Source organism: Corvus hawaiiensis, chromosome Z, assembly GCF_020740725.1.
Source record: "Corvus hawaiiensis isolate bCorHaw1 chromosome Z, bCorHaw1.pri.cur, whole genome shotgun sequence".
Taxonomy (NCBI): domain Eukaryota; kingdom Metazoa; phylum Chordata; class Aves; order Passeriformes; family Corvidae; genus Corvus; species Corvus hawaiiensis.
The window spans coordinates 55,745,264-55,757,391 of NC_063255.1; the positions used below are offsets into that span (position 1 = coordinate 55,745,264).

Below are 12,128 nucleotides of genomic sequence, written 5' to 3' on the forward strand. Positions count from 1 at the left end.
AAAATAGTGGGTGAATAATTTAATTTTACCAATAGTTCTTTGCCGGAAATAAATTTCACAAACACAGCAAATAAGCACAATTTTAACAAAAGTTAAGAGACAGGATCAAGGACATATAGATGTAATCTGAGGTAGATACAGATGTAAAGCACAAATATTTACATTCTCTTTCTTGTTTCTAAATCACAAGCTTAATTAATTCCTTTATGAAATACTTTCAAGAAAAACGGTGGGAGTGAAAGCAGACATTGAAGCAGCAGACCGAAATAATGACTTTTCATACTGCGAGTATTAATAATTTTTCATAGTCAGATATATAGTGCATATTAAATGCAGCTGGTACTCTAGTTGCATCTACATTTGCCCAGCCAAGTATCTCTGCATGCTGACAAGACAAACCAGATACTGACAACTACTGCAGGCTTGGTTGACATTTTGGTAGAAGAATGGTAGGATAAACCAAGAACTTCTCCTCAACATTTTAAATAAATGATTTGATGCTACAAATGACAGAGAGGGAAATTGATCTAACTTCCTGAAAGGATCACATGTTCTAAAAATACTTAAATGTTAACATTTAAAAAATATTTTCAATTTCAACTACAAAACAATACAAACACAGTAATAAAAACACATGCAGTATTAAAAAGGAAAAAACCCCAAGCATTTCCATTAAACTTGGAATTTGCTACCATGTATGACAGTGCCAAGACCTCTTTTTCCCCCACTCTGCTCCTACAAGAAGAAGCTGGGAGGGGCCTCAGCCAAGACGGATGACGCAAATGACCAAAGGCTTTCTAAACATTGTGCTCAGCAATAAAAGTTGCGTAAAGGAGGAAGGGAGGATGTCTGAAGTGATGGTGTTTGCCTTGCCGAGTAACTGCTATGTTTTATGAAGCCCTGCTTTCCAGCAAGTGGCTGAACATCTGCCTGCTGATGGGAAGCACTGAATGGAATCCTTATTTTGCTTTGCTTGTGGGTGCATATTTATTTCACTTATTAAACTGTCTTTATGTAATGTCATACATTTTTAGATTTCTGTCTTTGATTCTCCCCCTCAACCCACTGCAGGGTGGAGACTTACCTGCCAGCGGGATCCACCCACTACACCATGTACAGCTAATTAAGTAAGACACAATGAAACCTCTATTCGAAATTCTCTTCCTTGTTCTTATTGTTGAGAATCAAAGCTATTTCACTAAGAAAAGCATGGAAGTGGGAAGAAGCTATTGACTGTGTTAGCATACAAAGGTCACATCACTACAACTGGTATCTGTTAGTTTAGCAAATGCAATTCCTACATTGCTGTTCCATTTAGTGCTTTGTCAAGTCAAATACAGTGCTATGGCGGCAGAAGTTTCACAGTGTGTTTTAGTACACATAAAAATTCTTATAGGAAAATTAATGTAAACTTTTAAACTTTGAATTACTGAGTTATTTTAGAACTTCTCTTTAGAGTTCTTTTTTAATGTGCTGTAAATGTAGTACTCCACAAATGCCTAAATCATACTTCCAAAAAAGCTACTGCAAGTGACAGACCAGAAAGACATTTGGTTCTACAGCACACAAATTTATACTACGCAACTAAAAACCTGAATGAATGCCTTTGTCACCTCTTTGTCAGGCTATGTAAGACAGCTTTTTTTAAAAAATCCCGACCAGTATTTTCAGGGATGAAAAGCATTTCTGATACCATCTGTGACATTGTGAAAAGCCATGCAATAGCTCAATGCTCCTAGAAGTGTTATAAGCAACATACACATTCCCTGGTAAATTCTAAAACTGAATTAAGAAATTTGTTTCAAGGAACTTTGACCAGGAGTTCCTGCATCAAACCTGTTTAAATAATATAATAAATAATAAATGTTAATTTGTTTTAGAATTATGTTCAAAATTGATTTGAAGAGCTCAAGTAACAGGAAATCTTCTATGTTCTTTGGCAGTGCATTTTAAACTACAAAAATAGTGTATCAATTTTATTCTACCAAGTTGTCTCAACAGATTAACCCAGTGATCAGTGAGGACATCCAATTTCCTGTCACTATTTTTATTCTTCTACTTCTAAGAGACAGCAAATTCTATCTAACTCCAGCAAACAAATGCACTCAACTTCATGCTTTGTTTTTCTCTTTTTTTGAACTGCTCTTTTTACATGGTGTGTTTACACACATACATAAAACATAATTTTGCAACTCAGCACTAGAAGAGAAGAAACATACACAGAGATTTTCCCTGCACTGTAGCGCTCATTTGTTGCAATCTCTTTGAATCACAAAGAGACAAAATCTGATTCTAAAAAGCTAAAAATATTAGTAACAGCCCACTTTTAACAGTTAAAAATATTATATATGTCCCAAGAAATAATTTAGTTATATTATTCATCTGTTTCCACTTATAGATATTTTCACTGAAGAACTGTACAGAAGTTTGGTATATCACAAATGGCATGTTTGTTTCTTCCCACAAGCTAACACACTCAGGTGCACTGGGAAATATGGTCACCCCTTTACAATGTGCTACAAACCACATTCAGACAGTAACAACACCCAAAATAATTTCTTTCATTTAGGTTTCTGAATGGCCCTTCATGTTTCTTGTCAAGGTGTTACCTCTTAAGCAAACAGCTTTTAAAAAACAAAAATGGTAACAATGACTACTCACACCCTCAAACTGAAGACAGGAAAGACAATTTTGCACCCTATATGCTATGTGTAATGACATGGAAATACTGTGTATTTATTTACGTATCTCTAAAATGATAGAAAAAGGAAGGAAACACAGATTTGTCTGCACAGCTAGGGAGGTTTTGCTCTTTTGATTTTCTGAATGACCTTTTAAACTGTGTAATGGAATTTTCGAATGTCTCTGAAAATATGGAAAAACATAAAGTTTTAGTATAAAAAGATTGAGAGTGAATGAAGGAATGAACGAGTTGGATTGTAAAAATACGGTATTTTAGTTTAGAGTTTATTTTTACCAAAAATGCAATGGGAAAGAAAGTACAATAGATAAATATGAAGAAGAAAGCTGTTAGAAATAACATAAAACACTACAGATATTTTGAGGCAACAGGCTGCTTTTTAAGGCTAGAATTCCTATCTGTAGGATATTTTGCACTACAGCGTGTAAGACCGAAGTGAGAAAGCAACAGGAATCTAAGGTTTGTGCTGAAACAACAGTTCTGATATAAATGATAATAAAGCAAAGAGAATCTAAACAAGAGGCAGATCTCTGTGGTTTACTTTGTGTGGGGAGGTTAAGTTTATTTTTCATATATGTAGTACAGTTGGACAAAAGTGATTATTCTGCCTATGCAAAGGAAGGTTTATGAGAAAGGCATGGCTTACAGTGCTGGAACTTGTCAAAAGAAGGCATAGCAGAAAAAAACTAAATGTTACCTACACTTAAACTGTGGATTCAACATCAGGAAAAATATGAAAGCAGTGTCGTTTTCCAAAGAAACAGAATGGCTACTGACACCAACTGCATGTAAGCCTGCTTGCTGCTTAGTACCTTTGAAAAGATCGGTTGCTTAAATATAAATATGGGTATAGAAGCCTAATTTTAGGCACTTTTTAAATATCTTGACCGAGGATAAAAAGCAGCACTGTTTCACAATGTCTTGCTTTGATAGCCCTCAAAAAAGGTAGGAGGTCTGGCTAGGTAAGATGAGTGAACCTCTCATTATGTTTAATCTTTTTGCTTTCATAGCATAATGGATAACTACTAGGTATTGTATTGAAAGTGCTTTTTTCCCCCTGAAACACTTGATTTTCTATTGTTCTGTTACTGTATGGAAAAAGTGAATGGAGTACCTATTTATTCTGTGCTTTCACAATAATTTGAAAGAGAATGCAGAGACAGCAGTTAGGTTTTATTTTATGTGAGAATCTAGAAGTCAAAGATGTTTTACAAGGCCTCTTGCTTCAGAAAAGAAATAGGTGGTATAGAGGACACTTAGTATCTTTCAGGTCAATGTCCTGCTGGTCAGCAGGTCACAGAATAGCAATTAAGTTGCCTTCAATTCAATTTTTATGGAAAATCCTAGGAAAGATAATGAAACTAAAAGACTTGGAAAGAAAACCAGGGCATTTTATTACAGTAAAATAATGCATATCTACAGCAAACAACAAAAAAAGTATTAGTTTTGTTAGGTTTCTCTTTCAAACATTTCCTGAATCCTATCACTGTAAAATAAGATAATCACTTCTTTTGCTACACCATATTGTTTGAGAGAATGTGTTAAGCTGGTGTCCCTAATAACTACAGTAATACCTGCTGGTAAGGGCATGTGAACATCTGAATGTAGCCAACAAGCTACTCATGACTCGTTTCTTCTCTACATATCTATATAAGAATCTTATGGATCAATTCATTTCCTTTAGTGGAGCAAAAACCAGCATGCTTCACAACAAAAGGCAGCTATAACAAGCAGCTGTGATACTTAGATACAATTCCTCACAAAAGAATGAACAAAGGGACGCCTTTAAAAAAATATGTCAGTCTTCATTATTTTAAAGTATAAAATTCACACTCACATCATTTCTTCTGTTCAATTCTCTATGGGAAAGTATGACCCAATCTGCTAGAATATTTATGTGTTTGGTAAAAAGCACTGCGGTTCCGCTTTCAAGCAAGAATGTCTTCTGAAGAACTGTCTGTGGCAAGACTTGTTGATGCTGTGAATTCACTCCTTCAACCAAACTGTAAAAAAAAGTGAAAAAACCTACAGCTTTATGCCACTTTGATTATTAAAGTTACCAGACAGGAACCTTGTCTTCATTCAAAATACACACAGATTTGGCAATTTTTAAGTATGGAAAGATCAGACACAATTTCTGATGAAGAGTAAGTACAATAATGATGACTATTACTGTTAGACCTGGGGAATTTTAATACTGTGCTACTATTTACATAAAGTAAAGGCCACCTTTACTATATAAAGGCAAAGCAAACCCAAGACTTCTTTCATACTTCATAAACCAAGGAAATTGTCTCCCTAAGATAATAGGGAGATAACAGTTATTTGAATCAAAAGAAACCCCCCAACATATAAATCAGTATGTTCAAAATGCTGTTTGTCCACCTTAAAGAATGAATAGTGAAGTACTGCAAATCTAAAAATATCACTTCATGAGCAAAATTAAATGCTTATTGAAACTTGTAATACAGTGAAATAACAGTCTGGGAAAACCAATCATTAGGAAAAAACCTATAAATTAACAATAAACAAACTAAGAACGGAGAAATATAAGTGGAATTGCCAAACTGCCATCTCTGTAGAGCAGTATCTTATCAGGGATATACAAAAATCAGGATACAGGCTACTGTAAATAGAGAAATGCATGTATTATTCTATAAACCCCACCTTTTTGTCAGAAACTCTACTTCGCCTTTTACTAAATCAAAGAAAAACTTCAATAATGTTTTATGAACTATCCTCAGTTCATCTTCTCTCCCTGGGAGAGAAACTGGGACTGTATGACAAATTGTTTTGCAATAAAGGCAAGACCTGAAAAATAAAAAATGAAAAATCCATTTGTATGACAGAAATAATAGATAATCTATCAGCAAAAAAGTCAGCTTTGAATTTTGTCTGTTTTGACAAGGAAATAGCTTGCTCCCCAGCAATAGTCAACATCTTAAAGCCTAATTTTCTGGTTTTAAATCTTTTTTCAAAAGAAAAAAAAAATCAACGTTTGTGACTGAGCTTTTGTTCCAGATTAAGGTTTTGTATTATAGTGTAAACTAAATAATTTGTATTTCATTTTTCCGTCTCTGCTTAAGATATTGTACAATTACTATATTAAACAGAACTTCTTGAAAATCCTTTAAATACAAGATAATTTTGTAATATTTTATAAACATTGTAACACCCCACAAAATTTAGTTCGGATAACAGTTCACACATACTATTTGACAGGACTATAGATTATCAAACATGATGGAGATAATTCTGAAGTAACATGCAAACACACTTTTTGGCTAGAATTCTGAGTATTAGAACCAGGTATACGACTTCTCAGTATTCACATTCTGCCGGAAGTACTAAAAGACAAAATACTTAATCTAAAAGACAAATTCTCTTTCATGCCCTTCAAGACATGCTTACAATCATACACATTCACATATCTGTAATCACAGTTGTATCCAAGTATTTAAATGTTACTTAAGGTTTTATGACAGCAATAAGAGGTGTAGTTTCTTTTCCAAATGAAGAGAAGAATTAATCTCTGTTGATGCAAATTACAAAAAATGAGTTCTCAAGATAAAGCAGAGACTAACTACTCAAAGAGTTCCTATATAAGGTCTTGTGTATAAGCTATAATCAGACTTCCTCAAAAAGATTGTTATGATTAAAATCAAAATACAACAGAAAACTCATGTTTGGCAAGATAAGCCTTGTAACTGCAGATATATGTGTGTTTGTGTTTATCTATACATATACACACAACAACAGCACGAGTACATAGATTACTATAATCTGTGACGAGCATAAGAAATAATTTTTTAAAAAGGAGTAAGGCTAAGAAAATATACTTATTTTTCTGTCAAAAAATTCCATTTATCTGTGAGCTGACATGTTTTGAAATATAAAGTGAAATGTCCAAATCCGTTAAAATTCTAGACTTTCATGTACAGGTAACTTGTTCTATTGAAAACAGGACTTTGATGCAATAGAATGCAAACTCTCCTCTGCTGTCCCAGAGTTTGGAGTAACATAATTTTGCATTCAGCACCTCATTAACCCATCTTACCTTACAAGCATCTCTATCAACGACCATGTGCCTTTCTTACAGATAGGACACTGAAGAAGATCCAAATAATACTTTAACATAGATTGGGACTTCCAGGGAGGTTCATGTTGAAGAACAAGGTACAACACATGACAGAGTTTGGCAAAAAACATTGCACTGGCATTTCCCTGTAATAAAATGAGAAAATACTATTGGCTTCAGACCAGCCAAAGATCTACAAACACTAAGCGTTTATTTATTTTCTTTAATCTTTACAATCCCAAGTGACCAAACTTAATCACTGAAGTAAACATGCAATTTAATGCACAACTCCAAGGAGAAAAACTCATAGCTTAAAAAAAAAAAAGGAAGAGAAAAAGGAGAACTTGCTCTAGTGTGATATTCCAGTTGAATGCACCACTGTTTAGAGCAAACCTTCTTCTCAATTGATCTCTCTATCCATGGCATACTAGCATAGTGCTGTTTCTAAAATTAACAAAAAACATTTGTGGCCAAGTCCTTCACAATATTTAGAGCACTACATTCATTTGGCTTGCAAATAAATACTGATCTGAAAAACCCTTTTTTAAATCCTTTTTTTTCCACAAGCACACTGATGAACACAAAGAGAAGGGTGAACGCATTACTAAAAACTACTAAATACAATGTCAGAAGCAAAGATAATAATACTTCCTTTTATTGCTTTTATTTTTAGTAATACTTTAGTCTTCATCTCTCACCAATAGGACATATTCTAGAAGAGAATGAAGAAGTTGCACAGGAGGTGTATGGTACTTTTGGCCTGCAGCAAGTTCCGTGACTACATCATGAAGTAAGTCCTCTTCCACTAATCCTTGAAGTATATACCAAGTGCCTCTGGACCAGTCAGTACTTTTAACCTAGAAATGAGATACCATAGAAAAAAAAAAAAACAGCTTAAATTGAAACACCCCTTTAACTAACCAACTCAACTAACAGGAAATCTCTAAGTAAAATGTTGGTATTATATATCATGGTTACTGCCAGGACAAAGTTAATTTTTGCAGTAGCCCGACTGGGTGTGACTAAGACATGGAGGTTATTCTATAGCACCTTACATCACTGCCAGGGGCAAGGGGAAAGGGACTCTCATTTCCAGGGAGAACGGATTCCTTCCAGTCGAGAAGATCTCGATAGCACAGGACTTCCTTCTTATTCTCTGCCGCTCATGACAGCAAAACTCTTAACTTTACAAGCTTTCAGAGAACCCAGACAGATGCAATGCATGAAAACAATAGCTTTCATGAGATGCTGTATCTGCTCTGCAATTTCCTGTTACTGTCTGTACTTTCAGCTTCCCAAAGATCACGAATTAATGACACTAGTGAGCTATTGAAGGCCTCACCTACATGCCTATTTCCATCTTTCCTCTAGTTCAGGTTCAATCCAAAGCTGATGCACAAGCCAGTTACAACTGTATTGCTAACTGAATCACGGCTTTCTTCTGCCAGAAAACTTCCCTTTCAAAATACAGGTTTTTTGTCTGACCACACAACCTGAGGCTCTGGTAAATTCAAATTTCTCCATATTTTGGGATAAGGAGTCACAGCTGAGAGAAGCAGGGTCAGTAAGACGACTGATCGGACTGCTGGAAATGAAATGGTTACATAAATTTATTGTTCATGTAGTCCGTGATAACTTGTAGATTTTACGATTTCTGCCAAAAATCCTGTCTCTTAGTGTACATTAGATAAAGTTACTCAAGACATAGAATCACAGAATTGTTTAGGTTGGGAAAGAACTCTAATATCATTGAGTCCAACCAATGCACAAGCACTACCAAGCCCACCACTAAATCATGTCCCTAAGTGCCACTTCTAAATATCTTCTAAATCCCTCCACTACTGCCCTGGGAAGCTTGTTCCAGAGCTGGACAACCCTTTGCAGGGAGGAATTTTCCTATTATCCAAACATCTTATCAATTGTTTTAACATTAGTTTAAATTTTAAATTAACATAGACTTTGAGTCCAGTTGTGGATTTGAAATCTACAGAATATACTGCTATTGTTACATTAACAATAAATAAAGCTGCTCATGTAGACAATTTTCTTTTAATCAAGTCTTTGTGCATCTGGTGTTTGTAACTTATATTTATTTCAATCTTCTCATTCATATATGCACTATTAAAATCTCCACTGAAATTTCCTTTGGAAATAATGCTTGCATTCATACTTTTGTAATGTTAATTACATGCAAACAGCACATCTAGAGATTAAACTGTTTAATGACAGTCAAAGAAGAACAACTCTGCTGCCTGGATTTATGATGTGAGACAATGACTGTATATTGGGCATGCACAAGCACGTTACCACTGACCTTCACCTGGTGATCCCACCAGCATCCAGCTTTTTATATTGTGACTGAAACTTTTATTTTTTGAAAATTCTGTACTAAAAGAAACAGTAACATTGATGCATTATTTTGAAAATACACTAAAACAAAGATGTTTCGGGAAGACTGTGATACCTCTTGCATAGCATTCAAGTCAAGGAGAAACTAGAGACTGGTTTTCAGCACATTTCTAAGATGTAAAGAAGGATGATACAAAACTGAGGCAATAAACTTTTGCCAGTATCAGGAGACACCTATTATTGAAGAGACTTAATAAGCTGTCCAAAGCTTCACTGGCTGGCACTCTGACTGATGAGGAATCAGCTGTTTCTTGTGAAGCACTGTTGGTACAATCATTAGCACTTGGAGCAGAAAAAAATGAAATATGAAGGTCCACGCAATACATCTTTTACATTGCATGATGTGGAAGAAAAGCTAACAAAAAAAGAAGTAAATATTTTTGGGATGATGGAACAGAACACTTAGCTGAGCTAAGCCTTCCTAGCAGATGCAAACTGAGACGACAAAATGTAACACGTAGATCTAACATGTTAATATAGTTTGTAGGTTTGATTTTACTTCATTAGTGTTATTGGAAATGTTTATTGGAGCTGCTTATAAGAGCCATAAATATACTGACTATAAAAGTCCTATCTCATATAAAGGCTAGCAATGGATATTCCATAAAGCAATAAAAGTGACAGAAAAGTAAGAGAAGTATTACAACTAGGCTTAAAATTTCCAAGCAAAAAATGATATTACTCTTAAGAGTAGAGAAAAACAATTTTGCTTTACACATGTTAAGAAAGGTAAATTTTTTATCCCATTAATTCAATAAACTATACATTCAGATTAAATTTCAATGCAAAGCTGTTCAGGAACAGAAACATACACAGCACTTTGCAGATCAGTAGTGGTGTTGGACCAAAAATTATTTTATTGCTTATGTTTTAAAAATATTTTTCTTCCTCCTTCCTTATTGTCAATACAAAGAAATTAGATAAAAACTGGTTTCAAGTAACTATGTACTATGGCTCATGAAGATACCAGATCTTGTTACTAAGAAATACAGGAAGCTAACTGATACTTCAAGTGTTTCCCGTTTTAAGTAATGCAAGTTACCATATGAAGTGCACTACTAGTAGCTCATGGGTACCATATAAAACGCTCTTTGAGTACTAAAAAGGCAATGTTTCAACACTGTTGAAAGATTTATTCTTAACATTATAGATAGAGAGGGGAAAATTTAAGTATTAATTTACTTCAGGTATTTATAACAAAGACTTAATAAAACCTATTGCTGACCTGTACCTGTCCTATGGCACTTATCGGGCTTAATGGAAATAAAAAAGATAAATTAAATAGCACAACAAAATAAATTAAGTCAAAATGACTAGGAAAACAGGACTGAAAAACATAAAGCATTCTACTTGCAATCTGTGCTTCAGCCGACTCTGGAAACCCACATGATGAAGTATGAGGCATATGCTGAAAGAACAAGTACTGTTTCTTTTTACAGTGAAATAACCTCTAGCTAAAAATTGTCCATACTAGAAAAAGCAGGTGAGCACTGCTAAAAATTGCGTATACTTTCTCTTTATTGCTGCTGCATAAATACAGTGCTTGAGTAATTAAGATGATTTAAATCACATCAGGACATCATTGCTTTTTTTTCCCTAACATTAACAGGTAAGGTTCTCTTAACTAGCAGGATTAAGCAGTTTCTTTGCAATAACAGGGACAGTACTAAAAGTATTGCAAGAACAAACAACATAAAGGACCCAATGATGCTTTTTAACACTTCAATAACTTTATTAGAGTTTTGGATAGCCAAAATCTAAAAATGTTTCTTTGATAGCTAATTTTGCAATTAAAGTATGTTTGTCTAACTTCATAATAAAATTCTGTATGCGTAACATGCCCTCTTTTTTAGTAATTCTTACCTCTGGATTGCATTTGAGCAGCTGGTCTGTTTGAGCAAGTCTATGCTTAATAGTCTGTAAAACAGAATAAAGTCAACCTGCACACTGGATACCAGTCAACATACTCAATCAATAGTGCATGAAACTTCCCAAATGACAACTTCTGTTAAATGTAGTTCAAGCACAACATAGCATTTAGATTTGTCTATTTATATTTGTCTTTTTAATATTTGGATGGTTAAATTATGAAATAGGGGAGTAATGACTTAAAAGGAATAAAATATGGGCAAATTTTCCTTCCCATTTTCCCCTGCTGTTTTCTGTTTGTTGTTACATGGTTGCTCTGTAAGGACAGTGTTTCTAGATTAGACATTAAAAAACTAAATGTTTTATGTTTTTCTGCAGCAAAATGCCAACTCTGGATTCCCCTTGCATGCAAAGATAGGGCAGTAGGTGCAAAAATGTATTACTATTATAGCTATATTTAGTTATTGCCTAGTATTACAATCTTACTAAAACATGTTACTAAAATATCCTTAGGAGAGACCATCTTTGAAGGGTTAATCCATCTGCACATTGGTACATAATAGTTTGAACCAGACCACTTGCTGTGTGTAATATACATGAAAAGTCAACAACAAATTTATTTTTTAAATGTCTGGGGGATATAGCCTTGATAAAATGTCACTGATAAAAGATGTAGCATTCAGTGGTGCACAGATTTAAGCAGCATGAGTCTTCTATTTGTAATCTCGTGTTTAAACATTGTGTGTACCTTGAGGATTTAAAATTTTTAGTTCTTTTACTACTAAGAACTTACAGTGCTTCATGTAAACAAGCTCCTACAAATATACTTAGACACCATCATCTGCATCACTGTGACTTACAGAGATAATATATCCTAACTCAAGGTATTCAGTTGCTTTTTCTAGAGTTGTAGTAGTGGTGTTAACTACTAATGTAGCAATTTTATCAGGATTAGATCTGTGACAACATAAAACCAAACGAGTGCATTAGCTCTACTTTTGACTTTTAATAAAAAATATTCATGTGAATCAACAAAATACTGGCTCTACAGTATGATTGCTTTGAAAAATG

General features: G+C 34.2%; 1 protein-coding gene across 6 annotated transcripts in view; it reads right to left on the reverse strand.

Annotated features, from left to right (window-relative positions):
• Positions 1–12,128, reverse strand: part of SLF1 (SMC5-SMC6 complex localization factor 1) — a 34,670-nt gene that overhangs the window by 12,966 nt on the left and 9,576 nt on the right. For 5 of the 6 annotated variants that reach the window (XM_048292982.1, XM_048292980.1, XM_048292981.1 and 2 more), the window contains 5 exons: positions 11,052–11,105; positions 7,478–7,636; positions 6,759–6,925; positions 5,369–5,512; positions 4,539–4,704 (listed from right to left, as the gene is read on the reverse strand). In XM_048292982.1, the coding sequence (XP_048148939.1) occupies positions 4,539–4,704; positions 5,369–5,512; positions 6,759–6,925; positions 7,478–7,636; positions 11,052–11,105 (690 nt within the window). The remainder of the gene's footprint in view (positions 1–4,538; positions 4,705–5,368; positions 5,513–6,758; positions 6,926–7,477; positions 7,637–11,051; positions 11,106–12,128) is intronic. The other variant, XM_048292983.1, reaches the window with a different exon arrangement.